Below are 16,030 nucleotides of genomic sequence, written 5' to 3'. Positions count from 1 at the left end.
CCAGGAGTATTTGTTTCGAGATACAAATAATGTTCACTTCTATTTTTTTTTTAATTTGATTTTAAGACTTCGGGTGTGAAACAGTCACACCTCCCAGCCTGAGCACAACTTGATTTTTCTTGAAAACTCCAACTCAACTGCCTCTTCACTTCACTTTGAATCTTTCCTCATGCTCTCACAAAGGGGTTTTTGTGTGGAAGAAAATAACAAAGGAATTAGGCACTGATAATTTTCATCGGGTGTTCATCATGCTGCATTTTAGCAGGTATTGTCCCAGGCGATGAATGACTGCAGTTCTCCTTTTTTGGGGAATATCACCCCCTCCCAGAGCTGTGATGAGGTTCCAAGGAAGTAAAAGGTTCTCCAGATTTGAGCGAAACTCCCTCCTCTGATTGATGTATAGCGAACAGTGCAAAATGAAATGCTCAATTGTGTCTTCTGTGTTGCATGTGGGGCAGATGCCGGAATTGACCAAATTGAAGCGGGCCAAGTGGGCTTTCACACCAGCATGACCAAGCCGCAGACGAGCCACAGCACATTCAACTGAGCGAGGTAGCGGTCCATAGTCCACATAATTTACTGTCTCTCCCAAGCCCAGTCTGAAGGTTCCCTTCCCTGAAGACTGCACTTCCTCTGACCACCAGAGTGACCAATATTTCAAGAATTTGTTCTTTAACAGACAGAGCCACTCCTCAAAGCACAAACTGGATCTGGCAGAGCGATCATTTGCATGTGCGAGGTTTGCTATTCTGTCAGCCACTTCATTCCCACGAATGTTGCTATGGCCACGGACCCAACACATCATCACTCTGTCGAGCCCCTTGATTTGCATCAGTTTATGAATTTGAGCAATGATTGAGCAATAGGAGCAAACTGACAGTGAAGAAAGAATTTGCAGTGCTGCTCGTGAGTCAGTCAGGATCAGAATTGGTTTATCCTTCAGAGATTCATCAGTGATGGCAAGCTGCATGGCTTTGAGTATAGCAAATAATTCAGCACCCAGTATGGTGTGCACTGGATTCAGCAGCCACCCAGTAGCCAGGTTGGTAGATGGCAGGTAAAGACCTGCGGACACTGATCCAGTAGCAGAACGTGATCCATCAGTGTAGATCTGCACATGCTGAGGATAGTTCTGCTTCCAAAAGTCTTGAAAACAATTTTCAGTGATTTCACGAGGCATTGAATTGACATCAGAGCTCAGCAGGTCCAGACAGATGCTGGAAGAGTTCACTTCTATGAGGAGCTTATCTGTAACAGATTAATGGATGTTTCATTGTTTTTTAATCATAGTGTCATACACAATTTGGCCATACAAGCTTGCACCATAATATTCGTCGTGTCTTGATTTTAACTGTGAGAATATGATAATGTAATTCATTGAACTACATAAGATGATGTCTATGTTGTTCAAATAAGCAAATTGGAGCTCCATGCCTGCCACATTATTTAGTTAATTTTGCAGCCAAATAATTTAGCTCCATAAAGTAATTGAGACTGTATTTAGCACTTAGTAAACAACTAAAAATGTTTGCGATGGCTCTTAAAAAGGTCAACAACAACAGGTGTTTTGATGATGTGCAAATTACGGTGTCAGCTTTGATTAGGACATATTGGTTTGTCACCTATTCTTAACTAGTCAGCCATTTTGCCAATTTGCGTCTGCATTTTTACATCTAGTTGCAAGTTTTGAACCCTCAATTCATTGCATCTGCGCCAGGAGTGGTTGCTGATCTCAATCACTCGTCGTCCAAAGCATTAGCTGTCGATTCGGGCTCGAGATGCCATAAAGTGTCGATTTGTGACGTGTAATTTAAAATGTTTCTCTAGAATTCAATCTAATGAGAAAACATCAACGTGGTCACAACTCATAATTTGTTTAACCGAAAACAGGTTCGTTTACAGTCGACTTATATATCTAGAGGAAATTATATTGAATTTTAAATCAGCTTCAAAAAACACGAAAATTCAATTCCTGTACTTCAGTGGCCACCAATCTTTTTTTCTTCTTCGATCAATACTCGGCATAATTTGAATCAATATGGAACAAAACTCATTAAAGAACAACGGTCAGTAGTCCTGTGGCTACTCCTGTCCCTGCTCCACAACAATAATAAAAATAATAATAGCGGTTACAGCGTTTATTAGGCCGTAGGCCTGTCGCCGATTCTCAACATCGCAGAACATTCACAGCTTGTTGCGGTCTCTAACTCGCAACTCACTGCTACAATTCTGCTGTGCTTAACCGCCCGGCCTCCTCGCCGATTCTGACCAGAAACTGACGCACAGAGCTGGGATCGCACCCGCGCCTCTCTGCGCCAATCTTGGTACTCTGAACTGTAACCACTGGGCCACCAAGCCTGGGCCACAAGTTAAAGCAACTCACAATATCAACGGAAGGAATTCATTTTTTACAATAATCTAGCGCCACAAGGTAAAGAAAACAAGACATAAGAAAATAAACCATTTATAATACCAAAATAAATTAACAGGAACAACGTGCAGTACAAAAAATACAATAAACGACCAACAAGAACAACATAAAGACAAACAATAGACGTCAAAGTGCATAAAAAAAAGTTTTTTTTTTTCCATGCCGGGTTATATTGTTGAACAAATTTCTAGTCATTAACTTCATACTCGTGCAAACCTCAAGCAAACCAAGAAGTAAACATTTAAAAATTATTAGATAAATAATTAAATTTCCAAGTACCAAGGCCTATATGTAATATATTCCAAACTAAACAAAACTGCCTAAAGTTTAATTTCCAATCAATTTTAATCAAATTTCAGAATTATAAATGCCAATACAAATAATATTTCAAAAACTGAATAACAATAATTTTCTTAAAATTTCAACATTTGATGTTTTTAGATACAAATTCTTGACAATTGTTTCTCAAAAGAGATAAATCGTTCGGTATAATTCAGAAAATTTCATTTCATGCATAATCATTACTAATAAATTACAATTTCTTAGGCTTAATCAATTAGGCTTAAATATGCAAATATAAAAAAAAATTAACAAAGAACTTCCTTAAACTAAACAACAAATTAATAAGAATAGGAATAATTTTTCAGTATTTTAAATACCAAAATATCTTATTTTACTTGCCTCTCACTACTGGCCATTGAACGAAATAATTAGAGAACAAAAATGCGGAACCTTGAAAGTGATAATAATAATATAAATATTAAGTACTTAATCGCAAGTGCCGACGATGAGAGAAACTTATCATTTATTAATAAAAGCATAAAAAATTAGGTTCAATGTGACGGTTATATGAATAATATGTGAAAAAATATCAGTGAAAAGAATTGCAGAATTCAACAGATTGCATAATTTGCTTTCAAGTTTCCTCTTATTAAGAGCAAAAGGCAGTAGAATAAAGGTCCGAAATACCAATAGAGTTACTAAGCTAACATACAACTAATAAGTACGTCGATCGTAATTACGACTGGCATAGTGCCTTACGAAAAAATATAATACGAGATTCGGCTTTCAACTGGAAAATTTCCCATTGGGGACAACTGGTAAACGTCCCCATTAGGGAAAACTGGCAACTTGACCCATTAGAGACAACTGGCGACCTTTTCCATTAGAAACAACTGGCAACCTGCCTCATTAGGGACAAGCGGCCAACTTTCCCGTGAAGGACAACTGGCAAACTTCCCATTAGAAACAACTCTATTCGAAACAACTTGTAAACTTCCCATTAGGGACAACTGGCAAAGTTAGCCATTATAAATCACTGAAAATTTCTTCAACAGTCAAATTTCTTCAGCAAGAAGGCAGGATCAATTGACGAACATGTAAAAAAGTACAAAAGATGACGCTTGCAAAAGGCGATCTGCCTTAAGAAACTACAACAACAACAATCTTTTCAAGGCGACCTGCCTTGAGAAACTACAACAACAACAATCTTTTCAAGGCGACCTGCCTTGAGAAACTACAACAAGAACAACAACCTTTAATCGACCTGCCTTGAGAAACTATAACAACAACCTTTAGGCGATCTGACCTTAAGACGCTACAACAACAATCTTAAAGCGATCTGCCATAGGAAACTACAAAAACAACAATCTTAAGGCAATCTGCCTTAAGATTTATGACAAATTACAAGCTCTTATCAAAAGTTAAGGCTAAGGCGAGGGTATATAAGGAGGGGCGCAGCGTGGGCAGCTTCAGTGATGAACCACCAGAGCGCGGAGGATGTTACTCAGCGCTGATCGTGCTTCCGTAGGAGGCAGCAACTGCACGCAAAAATCAAATTAAATAAGATATTTAAATTTAAACTATGCAACGAACAAAATAAATGAAAAATTTAAATTATGAAAGGCATTTGTAACGAACAAAATAAATGAAATATTTAAATTATGTAGGGTATTTGAAAAGAACGAAATACATTAAATATTTAAATTACGTAAGGTATTTGTAAAGAACGAAATAAATGAAATATTTAAATTACGCAAGGTATTTGTATAGAACAAAATAAATGAAATATTTAAATTACGCAAGGTATTTGTATAGAACGAAATAAATGAAATATTTAAATTACGCAAGGTATTTGTAAAGAAACACGCGTGTGTTGGTATTGTGGTCTCATAGTCATCAATAAGATAAAAAATATGGTCAAATAACATTATTTCTTATTTTAATCTTATTTTGATTAAAATAATGATATATTAATCAAGTGATATAATATATCCTTTGAAGTTTAGGAAGAAAAAATCAAATGTTAATCTTGTGGACTCACAGTCATCAATACGATAAGATAAAAAATATAGTTAAATAAAATTATTTCTTCTTTTAATTAAGTGATATGATAAATCCTTTGAAGTTTAGGAAGAAAAAATCAAATGTTAATCTTGTGGTCTCACAGTCATCAATAAAATAAATAATATAGCTAAATAATATTATTTCTTATTGTAATCAAGTGCTATAATAAATCCTTTGAAGTTCAGGAAGAAAAAATCAAACGTTAATCTTGTCATCAATACGATAAAAATATAGTTAAATAAAATTATTTCTTATTCTTATATGATAAATCCTTTTATCTTATATGATAAATCCTTATATATATGATAAATCCTTTTATATATGATAAATCCTTTTATAAAAATCAAAATGGCGCCCACCTGTAGCAGACGTAGGGACTCCTGGCAGTGCTCCTGCACCACCTGCCGTGCCATCTGCACGCCTGCACCAGCTGCTGTCACCTCCTGCACCACCATCTGCAACATCAAGTTAATTATATTAGTTTACTTAATTAATTTATTTATTTACATCTGCAACATCACCATCAACCTAATTAAATCAGTTTAATCAATTAATTGAACATTATCAAGTTAATTAAATTAGTTTACTTAATTAATTTATTTATTTACATCTGCAACATCACCATCAACCTAATTAAATCAGTTTAATCAATTAATTGAACATTATCAAGTTAATTAAATTAGTTTACTTAATTAATTAATTAATTTATTTAATAATTAAACATCAACATTAACCTAATTAAATTAGCTTAATTAATTAATTAAACATTATCATCAAGTTAATTTAATTAGTTTAAATAGTTAATTAGTTAATTAATTGATTAAACATCACCAAAAAGTTAATTAAATTAGTTAATTAATTAAACATAAGCACATAACCATAAAGTTAATTAAATAAGTTCGATTTATTAATTAAAAATCACAATCAAGTAAATAAACTTACTTTAATTAATTAAACATCACCATAAAGTTAATTAAATTAGCTTAATTGATTAATTAAACATCACCATCAAGTTAATTAAATTAAATTAAATTAATTACAAGTTAATTAATCTTGATTGATTATACGTTGGTTAAACAGATTAACAAACAAGTAGAAGGCAAAGCACCGAATGGATATATAAATTTATAAAATTAATGTAGTGTGGGAACAAACAAATGTGGCATCTTCAAAAAATTATACAAAATTAGCATAATGTTTATCAATTTTTGGAATAAATTTTATATTCTCCCAGAAAGTTTATAAGCGCGTGTAGGCACTTCTATTAATTTAAATATTCTAGAATAATATAACAGGCAGCACCCACACCTCATGATGACAGTCCTTTTTGACCTTTTTTCGGCCAAATTCAGGCTTTTATCTAAATTAGTTCTCCACTAAAAATATATGTTTAAGTTAAACTCAATGTCATTTTCCATGGCTAAAAATTCTGAAAATTAAATTTATTCACCGCTAATTAATAATTGACTAATAAATTGGCCTTTTCTGAGCCAATTTGGCCGTTTATCTTGCCATAATAAGGAATTTAAAAATTATAAGTTAAGTATTCCATAATTCGGCAACCCTGGTCAGTGTGCCTGCGGCACTCACTTTAATTTATGCACCGCTAATAAAAAATTTACTAATAAATATTGAATAGAAAGGCCTTTTTCTGAGCCAATTTGGCCGTTTCTCTTGCGATAAAAAAGAATTTAAAAAAATCATACGTTGATTAAGTACGCCGTAATTTGGTAGCCCTGGACCAATACTTTCAAAAAAGTCAAGAGATCGTAAGTTCGTCAGCCAATCATCGACGGCCTTTCAAGCAAAATCCACCAATCATAGATAAGAAAATACAACGTAAGTATTTACGTTCACTTAGCGAGTTTTGAAAGTATGACCCCTGTTCAGTGTGCCAGCGGCACTCACCGCGTCAACATCTCCGCCGTCGCCGCTCTGTCGTCGCACGGCCTCGACGAACGCCTCTAGACCCGCAGGGTCTACCTCACGAAGATGTTGTACGTGGGCCACTACAGGCAGGGACGTCAGGTCTATTCGTGACGTAGCTTGTGTTCGTGAAGACGTCTTTCTAGGCTCAGAAGTAATCCCTCTAGAAGCCGAACGTTTTTCGCTAGGGGTAAAGTAGCTGGAATCGAGATGCCCGTCATGTTTGTTGAAAGAGACTTCAGGTTTTCCATCAACTGATGACTTAGGTTTGAAATCCGGTATTTCATTCACAGTGAAATTTCCAAGAGAATTTTCAGGGTAACTAGAGTTAATTTGAGGGCAAATGTACTTAGTTTTCATTGAGTAACTTTGCTTAGAGAGGAAAGGTGCGAGTTCTAAGCTGCCTTGCCACGCAAGTCCTGTTTGATGGCCGATGGAATATACGAGGTCCAGCGTAGCTAAGTCTGAATGTCCTGCTAGCAACAGGGCGCTCTTACAGGACTTGGCGAGCAGTGAACCTGTAATGAAATATACATTATACAGAGTATACATGATACAAAATATATATGATGAAAGCATGCATGATACAATGTATGCATTATAAAAAGTGTACGTAATACAGGGTATACGTAATATAAAGCATAGATGATAGAAAGTATACATGATATGAAGTATACACGATATGAAGTATACATGATACAAAGTGTACGTACATTATACAAAGTTTGGTTAAAAATTATGCCAGTTTTTTTAAGAACTTCTTTTGAGTTTAATTTCACGAGCTTTCTGATAAAAGGCATCAGAAAGCATAAGACATGATACAGAGTATACATGATATGAAGTATACACGATACAAAGTATACCGTACATGATACAGAGTATAGATGATACAAAGTAAACATGAGACAGAGTATACATGATAAAAGTATATGTGATACAAAGTATACATGATAAAAAGTATACATGATACCGAGTATACATGATACAAAGTATATGTACATGATAAGAAGAAGTATTCGTTGATTTAAATTATCGGAGAGTCGGAAAATTCTTTTGATCTACCTACGTCATCTGAATGATTGTCCGACTCTCTGATAATTTAAATCAACGAATTCTCTAGTCACTAATCGCACGCGCTTAAATCAGTAAATTCTGCCATCTAAAACAAATGATACAAAGTATACATGATACAAAGTATAGATGATACAAGGTATAGATGATACAAGGTATAGATCATACAAAGTATAGATGATACAAAGTAAAGATGATACAAAGTAAAGATGATACAAAGTAAAGATGATACAAAGTAAAGATGATACAAAGTAAAGATGATACAAAGTATAGATGATACAAAGTAAAGATGATACAAAGTAAAGATGATACAAAGTAAAGATGATACAAAGTAAAGATAATACAAAGTAAAGATGATACAAAGTATAGATGATACAAAGTAAAGATGATATAAAGTATACGTGATATAAAGTATACGCAATACAAAGTATACGCAAATTGGTATGGTATGTTTACTTAGGTAAATATGATAGTGGATATTAAAATTAAATGCCGGGACAAAGCATGACACAAACGATACGTGACAATGCATTTTTTTCAATTTAACAATGTGAAACATTATACCAAAAATATAATTTTTTTCAAATTATATCGAAGTGGCAGAAGCAATAAAAATTATTAGAGTAACGGGCTTTGGAACAAGTGATGGAATAATTCAAGAAAATTTAATTAATGCACAGGTCTTCATGGTCTCAAAAATCTGTTTTATGTTGTAAAGGCGTTATGATGATCAAACCAATAGATGGGAATGTTCTAAAAAATGAAAATAATGACAAATTTCGAAAATTAATGAGCAATTGAAGTAAGATTCGACCGTTCAATTATCTTAAATTTACTCTCATTCCAAAAATACTAGTTGCTTGGGCAACCATATCATACTTTCAAGGAACTTGTTCCCAATATTATAACATAACATAACATAACATATTGATCTCGGCGCTGAAGTGTAGGCCTGATGTGGCCTGTCTTTTTGTCGGATCTTTTCATGACTGACGATAGTTTGAAGAAGCTACTAGACTTCCACCGGGTTCGATAAGGAGCTAGGCATTTCAAATCTGAACATATATTTTTCCATAGCTTTATCTAGTCTGTTCTTGAACGCGTTCATACTTGGAGCGCAAACGATGTCATCGGGGAGGCTGTTCCACATGTCGGTGATTCGAAGCGAGAAGAAATTTTGTCGCGTGGAGAAGTTGCACCGCAGTTTTTATACATTAATTATCATTAACTATCATTAGACTCGCGACAGGCAGCACACAGTGACACTCTTAATGCTTCATAATAGGTAATTATTGACGAATTAATAGGAAAATTAATTAAATTTGACATCCGTGCCTTTTTACCTTTTATACCCATAACTACACAGCCTACCAACATTAAATCAACATAAGCAGAAAAATGATTAACACATTATTAAAATATTCTTGACCTTCCTTTTAACCGAGTGTCAATAATTAATTAATAAAACAAAATAAGATAGAATAATAATATTATAATAAATAATAATAACAACAATAGCAATGAGAATCACCGACCAACGGCATAATGATATTATAATAATGTTAATAATAATATAAATAATAATATCATTAAATAATAACAGCAATGATAATCCCCCACCGACGGCATAATAATATTAGTATTAATAAAAATAATAATAATATTATTTAATAATAACAGCAATAAGAATCACCAACCGACGGCATAACAATAATATTAATGTTATAGGTAAATAATAATAGCAATAAGAATCACCCACCAACGGCATAATAATATTAATAATAATACCGGTATTAATAATGTTATTAAATAATCATATTAAATAATAATAGCAATAAGAATCCCCAACCAACGGCATAATAATATAATAATGATTTTCATAATAATATAAATAATAATCATATTAAATAATAACAGCGATAAGAATCCCCACCGACGGCATAATAATATTATAATAACATTAATAATAATATTAAACAATAAGAGGAATAAGAGTCCCCCACCAACAGCAAGGGATGTCTTAGTGCGCCAGAAGGCGAGGTCAGCGTCAGTACCTCATGAGTGTGCAAAATTATTAAACAATAACAGCAATAAGAATCACCCAACCCACGACGTCATAATAATCATAATAATATAAATAATAATAATAATAATGTCAAATAATAACATTAATATGAAGCACGGACCAACAGCAAGGGAGGTCTTAGTGCGCCAGAAGGCGAGGTCAGCGGCAGGGTGCAGCACAGGCCGGCCGAGGTCATCTCGCTCGCCTAGGAACTCTGATGTCGTGAAGTCTGATATAGCCGAGCTCACGAGCTCTACTACCTGCAAACATTGATATAGCTTTGATATATACATATATTAATATGTATTAAAGCTATATACATTATTATAGCTTCAATATATACATATGTTAATATGTATTAGAGCTATATACATTGATATACGGTAGCCTCGATATATAATAATATCTATTAAAGCTATAATATACATTGATATAGCTTCCATATATTAATTATGATGGAAATAAGTGAGAATTGTGAATGAACTTGTACCCTGGCATAAATGAGATATCAACGTAGGTTTTCTTGAAGATAAATTTAACCATAAACTAAATATTAAAAGATTTCTAATTTAATTTCTTGGAATTGGGTTATTTATCGTTGACTGTGATTTGAAACCAAAGATAACTCATAATAAATTGTCTCTAAGTGGCTCAATCTTCAGAATTAGGTAGAAAGTAGATCAGAGGAATGCAAAAAATATATAATTATTTCATTCATACTCGAATATATAAATATATTTGAGTATGAGCTGGACTTGTAAATAATTCTACATTACATTATGACTTTGATTCAGATATACATAGAACTTCCATGATGCCACAATACTTTATATTCCATTGGGTTTCAACTACAATGTCAGTTACAGAGCATATTACTTAAAAACTGCATAGTACTTGATACAATTTCTGCTCTTGTAATATTGATTTATACATCAAGTTGTCTACTTAGTACAATTTAGTTATACATTCTAAGTAATCTCATGAAATCAAATCAATATGTATACCGGTACATAACTTTGAGTCGTGAAATTTCATACCTACCAGTTAAATTTGGAAACGGTATAGAATTTAACCATAACATCCACTCACAAGATGTTGCATAGAAATAATCAAGTTATCACATAAAATAATCAAGTAATTACATAAAATATTAAATTAATTACATAAAATATTCAAGTTATTACATAAAATAATCAAGTTATTAAAAATAATCAAGTTATCACATAAAATAATCAAGTTATTACATAAAATAATCAAGTTATTAAACAAAATAATATATTATTATATATAATAATATATTATTACATAAACTAATCCAGTTATTACACAACATAACATATTATTACGTATAATAATATATTATTACATATAATAATCAATTATTACATAAACTAATCAAGTTATTACAGAAAATAATCACCTGAGAGTTATGAAGCACAGCCAGAGCTTTATAATAATATATTATTAAATATATTAATATATTATTACTATTACACAAAATAATCACCTGAGAGTTATGAAGCACAGCCAGAGCTTTACAAGCATTAGCCAGGAGGTAGTCTCCACACAAGATAGCCAGCTTGTTGCCCAGCTGGTAATCTGAGCCATCAGCTGAGCTGGATGAGGAAGATGGTGAAGTAGATTCTTCAGCAGATGGATCAGCAGCCGTGGTGTGGATGTTGACAACGCCTTTGTGGATCAGTTCAGCTGTGTGGATCATTTCGGTGATCTCAGCTAAACTCCTCTGACTGCAAGATTTATAGACATTAATTGACAAATATTTAGTCAAAAACTTTTGAGCAGATTTTAAATATTCAATGACTGACACTGAAACTTGAAAACTTCAATTCATTTTTTATGTCTTGAGAAATGAAGATGAAAATCATTTTTTCCTTTTAAGTAAAACAAAGTTTATTATCTTTGTTAAATTTATATTTAACTATTTTAATTATATTCAAGTTTATTATTCCACAGAGATTTTAGACAGCATCATTTCACCTAACATAAAAAATATAACTCAGTACTCACTGCAGTGAGTGACAGAGAGCGCATTTTCTCAAAATCGACGAAAACGTGAGTCACGAACAGACGGACAGACGGACATGACGAACACAGTAAGGCATTTCTTCCATAAATGAGAAAATGTGCTAAAAATGGACAAATATAATATAATGCAATTAGAGCAAAAAATTATTCGTGCAAACAAATAAACAATAAAAATGTACCTGTGAATGAGCCCAGCAGCCAATTCTTGGGGCAATGTTTTGGCGGCGGCAGACTCGGCCAGACCAGCGGCCTTGCTGACCAGCAGCACGAGCAGACCTCGGGTCTGCAGGGCTGACTGAGGTCCTTCCAGTACCAGCTGTCTGTATGTGAACAAGTACCAGCTGTACTACAAGTACAAACAAGTACAGACAAGTACCAGCTGTCTGTAGGTAAACAAGTACCAGTTGTCTGTAGGTAAAAAATTACTATCCTAATCAAGTACCAGCTGTCTGTGTGTAAACAAGTACCAGCTGTCTGTAGGTAAACAAATACCAGCTGTCTGTAGGTAAATAAGTACCAGCTGTCTGTAGGTAAACAATTAACATCCTAATCAAGTACCAGCTGTCTGTACATAAACAGGTACCATCCTATCAAGTATCAGCTGTCTGTACATAAAAAAGTACCATCCTAATCAAGCACACCAGCTGTCTGTATGTAAACAAGTACCTACCATCCCAATCACTCAGTAAACAAAAGAAGCATCAGCCACAAAAAAAAAAAAAAAAAGGAATTGACTTTTTGGATATACATAAATTTCACAATAGATTGATGACCTTATTTGTGAGGTAACAAAGGACTTATAGCAAAGAAAATGAAACTTAACTGTATTTTTTATGAAATCGTTTTGCAGACTATATAAATCTATAAAAGAAATTCATTTACAAAAAAGTAGAATTTTATTACATATATTGTATAGAAGAGCTGTACAGTTTGGCTGTCAATTTTCAGATTATGTCTTTAAAAATTACAGCTATTTGCATGTATATATATCTATATATAATATAGACTCAATTTAGTCTATGTTAAACTATTACTTGGCTGTATCCACAAGAGGATGCGTAGTGGCAATGAGTTTCCTGAGATGTGTGGCAATGTTACTCATCTCATCGGAAAGCAGGGAGCGCAGGGTTAAATATGAAGTCGGGTACCCCACTAACTTTTCTGCAGCACTCACAGCATGTTGCCATTCTGCAGGAGAACTACAAAACAGAAATAAAATTTAATTTTTATCATACTTTCTTGTTTGCAAGCAATAGCTCAATGAAATACCTATTTATTTTCACAAAAATAATTTCAAATCAATATTTTACTCCTGCTAGACCAGTCTCAGTCACACTCAACTCACAAGTATTACAGACATAACTAGTACCGTAGTTGTTTATAAATCAACTATTAGATTGCTACATCTATGACAATTTTTGATAATTAAACTATGACATATTTCAATAATTTTCAGAAAATTCAGCCAAAGTTCTAAATAAATCAAAAACATATCCATAAAATCTGGAGAAGAAACATTCTAGAGAATATTTTAAGTATCTAGATTCATTTAAGTATCAGTGAAAAACTTCAATCAAGAGTATAGGTATTTATCAATACCAGAACAGGAACAAATTTACAAGAGATTATTTTGCCCATTCATCTGGCTGGCTAGGTTTCAATCTTTACCATTTGAATTTGTTCACGTTATTGATAATAATTGTTTTCTTGGAGTTTTGGACTGATTATAGTGCTAATTTATAAATTTCTATAAATATATTGTGGATTTACTTGGCTTTTTTTGCCTTCATATTCCTAATACATAGAATTCTTCTAATCAGGCCTCAGGTTGCATTAAGCATTACCTTAAATTCCGTTGCTGGTAAAACGTTGAAAACAAATCAACATTTGCTAAGTAATTTTGAAATTTTGAACATCCTCCTGGAAATGCACCTAGCAGAGAAATTTGACTCAAACTTTTAAGGATCGGTGACACAAGTGCCATTTTGGAAACAAAAAATTTAATCTGAAAATAAAAATTAGATTAATACATGTAGGTGTTAACCCTTTTGTCCGACATACATTTACGTACCTACTGATGTCAATGTTAATTGTACTTAGTGGTTTTGAACCAAGAAGTTTGGGACCATCAGTCAAGAAAGGGTTAATACACCTGGAAATCCCTAAGTAATCCCCTAAATTGTTCACCGGGCAACATAGAATGAAAAGTAATTAACCTAAAATATGATTCATTTCTTGAAAAATAGTATGATGGTTGTCACTAAAATATTCTTTTTTTTTTTGGTATGTTTGTTACAATATTTTCTTGTTATGGTATATTAGCTTGACCCAACTAAAATGGAGCAAAATTACAAGCCCAGTCCTGTAAGCTTACACTTTACAGATACAGAAGAAATGCTACATGGCTGCTGATATGATGCTTTCAGTACACAAGGTCATTTTTAAATGCTCAATGGCATCATATTGGCATGTCAATGGATATGGTAAATTATCACATAAATAATACGGTAATGAATAGATATGGTAATATATCATATTATCAATAAAGAAAAAACAAGTAAAAATCACAGAAAAGGTCATTTTTTCTACATCTACATCATCTATAAAGATATAGGAGGACTTCAGAGTAAGGTTAGTAATGGATGAGTGAGAACACTCTGCATGCTTCAAACATTTATAAAATTAAATTTTTATTTCAAGTGTGCCTTATTGCCCCATTCATAGGGGTAATTTGGGAGGCTTTTTTATTACCTCTGGCACCTCACAAATAGCATATGGAATTTTTCAACAGTTATCATGCAATAGCCCTTGCAAAAACCTCTAAAATGAGCCTAAACTTGCTTATGAAATGTTTCAGTTTCATGATAAGAAGATATTTAAAAAAATGCTCAAAAGTGACAAAACTGTCCCTTATTGGTTGACAGTAGATAGGTACTGAATACAATTCTGAAGTAGAACATAAAATTAAAAATATGAACTGTTTTTTAAAAATTTTTAATTTGCCAGTTGCCACTATGTGCCAAACTTTCCAGTCTCAAATTCTCAACCCCTGGACTCATCAACTTATCAAGAGCCTCATCAGAAATACTAGCCTAGACTGCCTAGTTACATCACCAGTTGCAAACTTGCAGTTTGATTCCACCCTTTCTCTTTGGAATTGCTTGGCACTGCTCTTTTCTCTGGAGAGACACTTATCATTGTTATAATTGTTTATTGTTGCCACTTGCAAATATGGAGCTATACAAAAAAATCTATAAAATATAATTGAACTGAAGAAACATCAACAATAACAAATGGAATCCTACTCTTACGTTACTATTTAAATATCCACCCCATGAACCTACAGCTGACCGAACTACTATACCAAAATACTCACTACGTAGTTCTAGCAGATCATACACATACAACCGTGAAGTTTCAAGCGAACCGTCGTCCAGACGTCCACCGTAGCTCAAACCATTTCATAACTTTCAGAAATCGGAATACTTGTTTGTTTGTTTGTTTGATGCTTATTGGAGCTTTGGAGACGCATCCATGTAGCTCCACGTCTGCAGGGGGATTTGGCTGTTCCAGAAGTCCCAGTATCCCACGATTGCACAGGAATTTAGTCCGTGCAGAAGTCCCAGCAACTGTGTGCACATGAAAAATATCATTAGTATACAGGATCATAACATTGTATCAATTGATCAACTAGAGCTCACATAATTGGGGTGTAAATTTCAGTATCATGTTCAGGGAAATAATTTGCTGAAGGCAGATTATGGTACAAATGTGTTTCAAAATAAAGTGACATTTATTTGTTAAGAATTGATAGCAATTTGCTCTTCTAAAACAAAGGACTACATTAATAGCGCTAAGCTAAATTGCCCAAGTTATTAGCTAGAGGATGCCCTACCTTGTGCCACATACGAGAACCCAGACTCTAGGTGAGGGTCCAGCCTGGGCGGCTCAACCTGGAGCCTCTTTCAGCCAAAAATGACTGTCACAAAATAATTTTTAATGCAAATGTGCAAACAAGACGGATCTCTTATGGGCAGGGCTCAGAAGGAGGCAAGGGAATATTTGTTTATCTGGTGGAGACAAATAGAGGCACCCTTCACACAGGCAGTCATCACAGTATTCAATTGATCTGCTCAGAGAAACCT

At 33.6% G+C, this 16,030-nt stretch overlaps 2 protein-coding genes and 1 long non-coding RNA gene across 3 annotated transcripts; all 3 read right to left on the bottom strand.

The window, feature by feature from the left end:
* Positions 1 to 232: 232 nt before the first annotated feature.
* LOC108683246 lies at positions 233 to 3,714 on the bottom strand. Its single transcript, XM_018172547.1, has 2 exons — positions 3,615 to 3,714; positions 233 to 1,248 (listed from the first exon to the last, which is right to left on the bottom strand). Exons 1-2 carry the CDS (start codon positions 3,712 to 3,714, stop codon positions 233 to 235), a joined length of 1,116 nt encoding a protein of 371 aa, XP_018028036.1.
* Positions 3,715 to 4,117: 403 nt separating this feature from the next.
* LOC108683245 (all trans-polyprenyl-diphosphate synthase PDSS2) lies at positions 4,118 to 13,930 on the bottom strand. Its single transcript, XM_018172546.2, has 8 exons — positions 13,730 to 13,930; positions 12,920 to 13,084; positions 12,065 to 12,205; positions 11,347 to 11,587; positions 9,961 to 10,099; positions 6,686 to 7,221; positions 5,137 to 5,232; positions 4,118 to 4,251 (listed from the first exon to the last, which is right to left on the bottom strand). The coding sequence occupies exons 1-8, from the start codon at positions 13,867 to 13,869 to the stop codon at positions 4,183 to 4,185; spliced, it is 1,527 nt and encodes a 508-aa protein (XP_018028035.1). The 5' UTR covers positions 13,870 to 13,930; the 3' UTR covers positions 4,118 to 4,182.
* Positions 13,931 to 15,378: 1,448 nt separating this feature from the next.
* Positions 15,379 to 16,023, bottom strand: LOC125178680. The gene is made up of 2 exons (XR_007156986.1): positions 15,781 to 16,023; positions 15,379 to 15,514 (listed from the first exon to the last, which is right to left on the bottom strand). It is a non-coding gene; the product is annotated as an uncharacterized LOC125178680 (long non-coding RNA).
* Positions 16,024 to 16,030: the final 7 nt, after the last annotated feature.

Source organism: Hyalella azteca, unplaced genomic scaffold (genome assembly GCF_000764305.2).
Source record: "Hyalella azteca isolate HAZT.00-mixed unplaced genomic scaffold, Hazt_2.0.2 contig11821, whole genome shotgun sequence".
Classification (NCBI taxonomy): Eukaryota; Metazoa; Arthropoda; class Malacostraca; order Amphipoda; family Hyalellidae; genus Hyalella; species Hyalella azteca.
Note: the sequence above shows the minus strand (reverse complement) of the source record. Positions and strands in the feature narration are given on the sequence as shown.

What these genes read in the sequence shown, in the direction of transcription:
- LOC108683246 (XM_018172547.1), bottom strand. Translation starts at nt 3,714, where the DNA reads ATGGGAAGTTTACAAGTTGTTTCGAATAGAGTTGTTTCTAATGGGAAG. An exon ending in GCTTGTCCCTAATGAGGCAG is followed by an intron (nt 1,249 to 3,614) that starts GTTGCCAGTTGT and finishes AATCTGTTACAG; the next exon opens with ATAAGCTCCTCATAGAAGTG.
- LOC108683245 (XM_018172546.2), bottom strand. Translation starts at nt 13,869, where the DNA reads ATGGCACTTGTGTCACCGATCCTTAAAAGTTTGAGTCAAATTTCTCTG. An exon ending in TACCAGCAACGGAATTTAAG is followed by an intron (nt 13,085 to 13,729) that starts GTAATGCTTAAT and finishes TCTGTTTTGTAG; the next exon opens with TTCTCCTGCAGAATGGCAAC. An exon ending in GCTGCTGGGCTCATTCACAG is followed by an intron (nt 11,588 to 12,064) that starts GTACATTTTTAT and finishes TAAATCTTGCAG; the next exon opens with TCAGAGGAGTTTAGCTGAGA.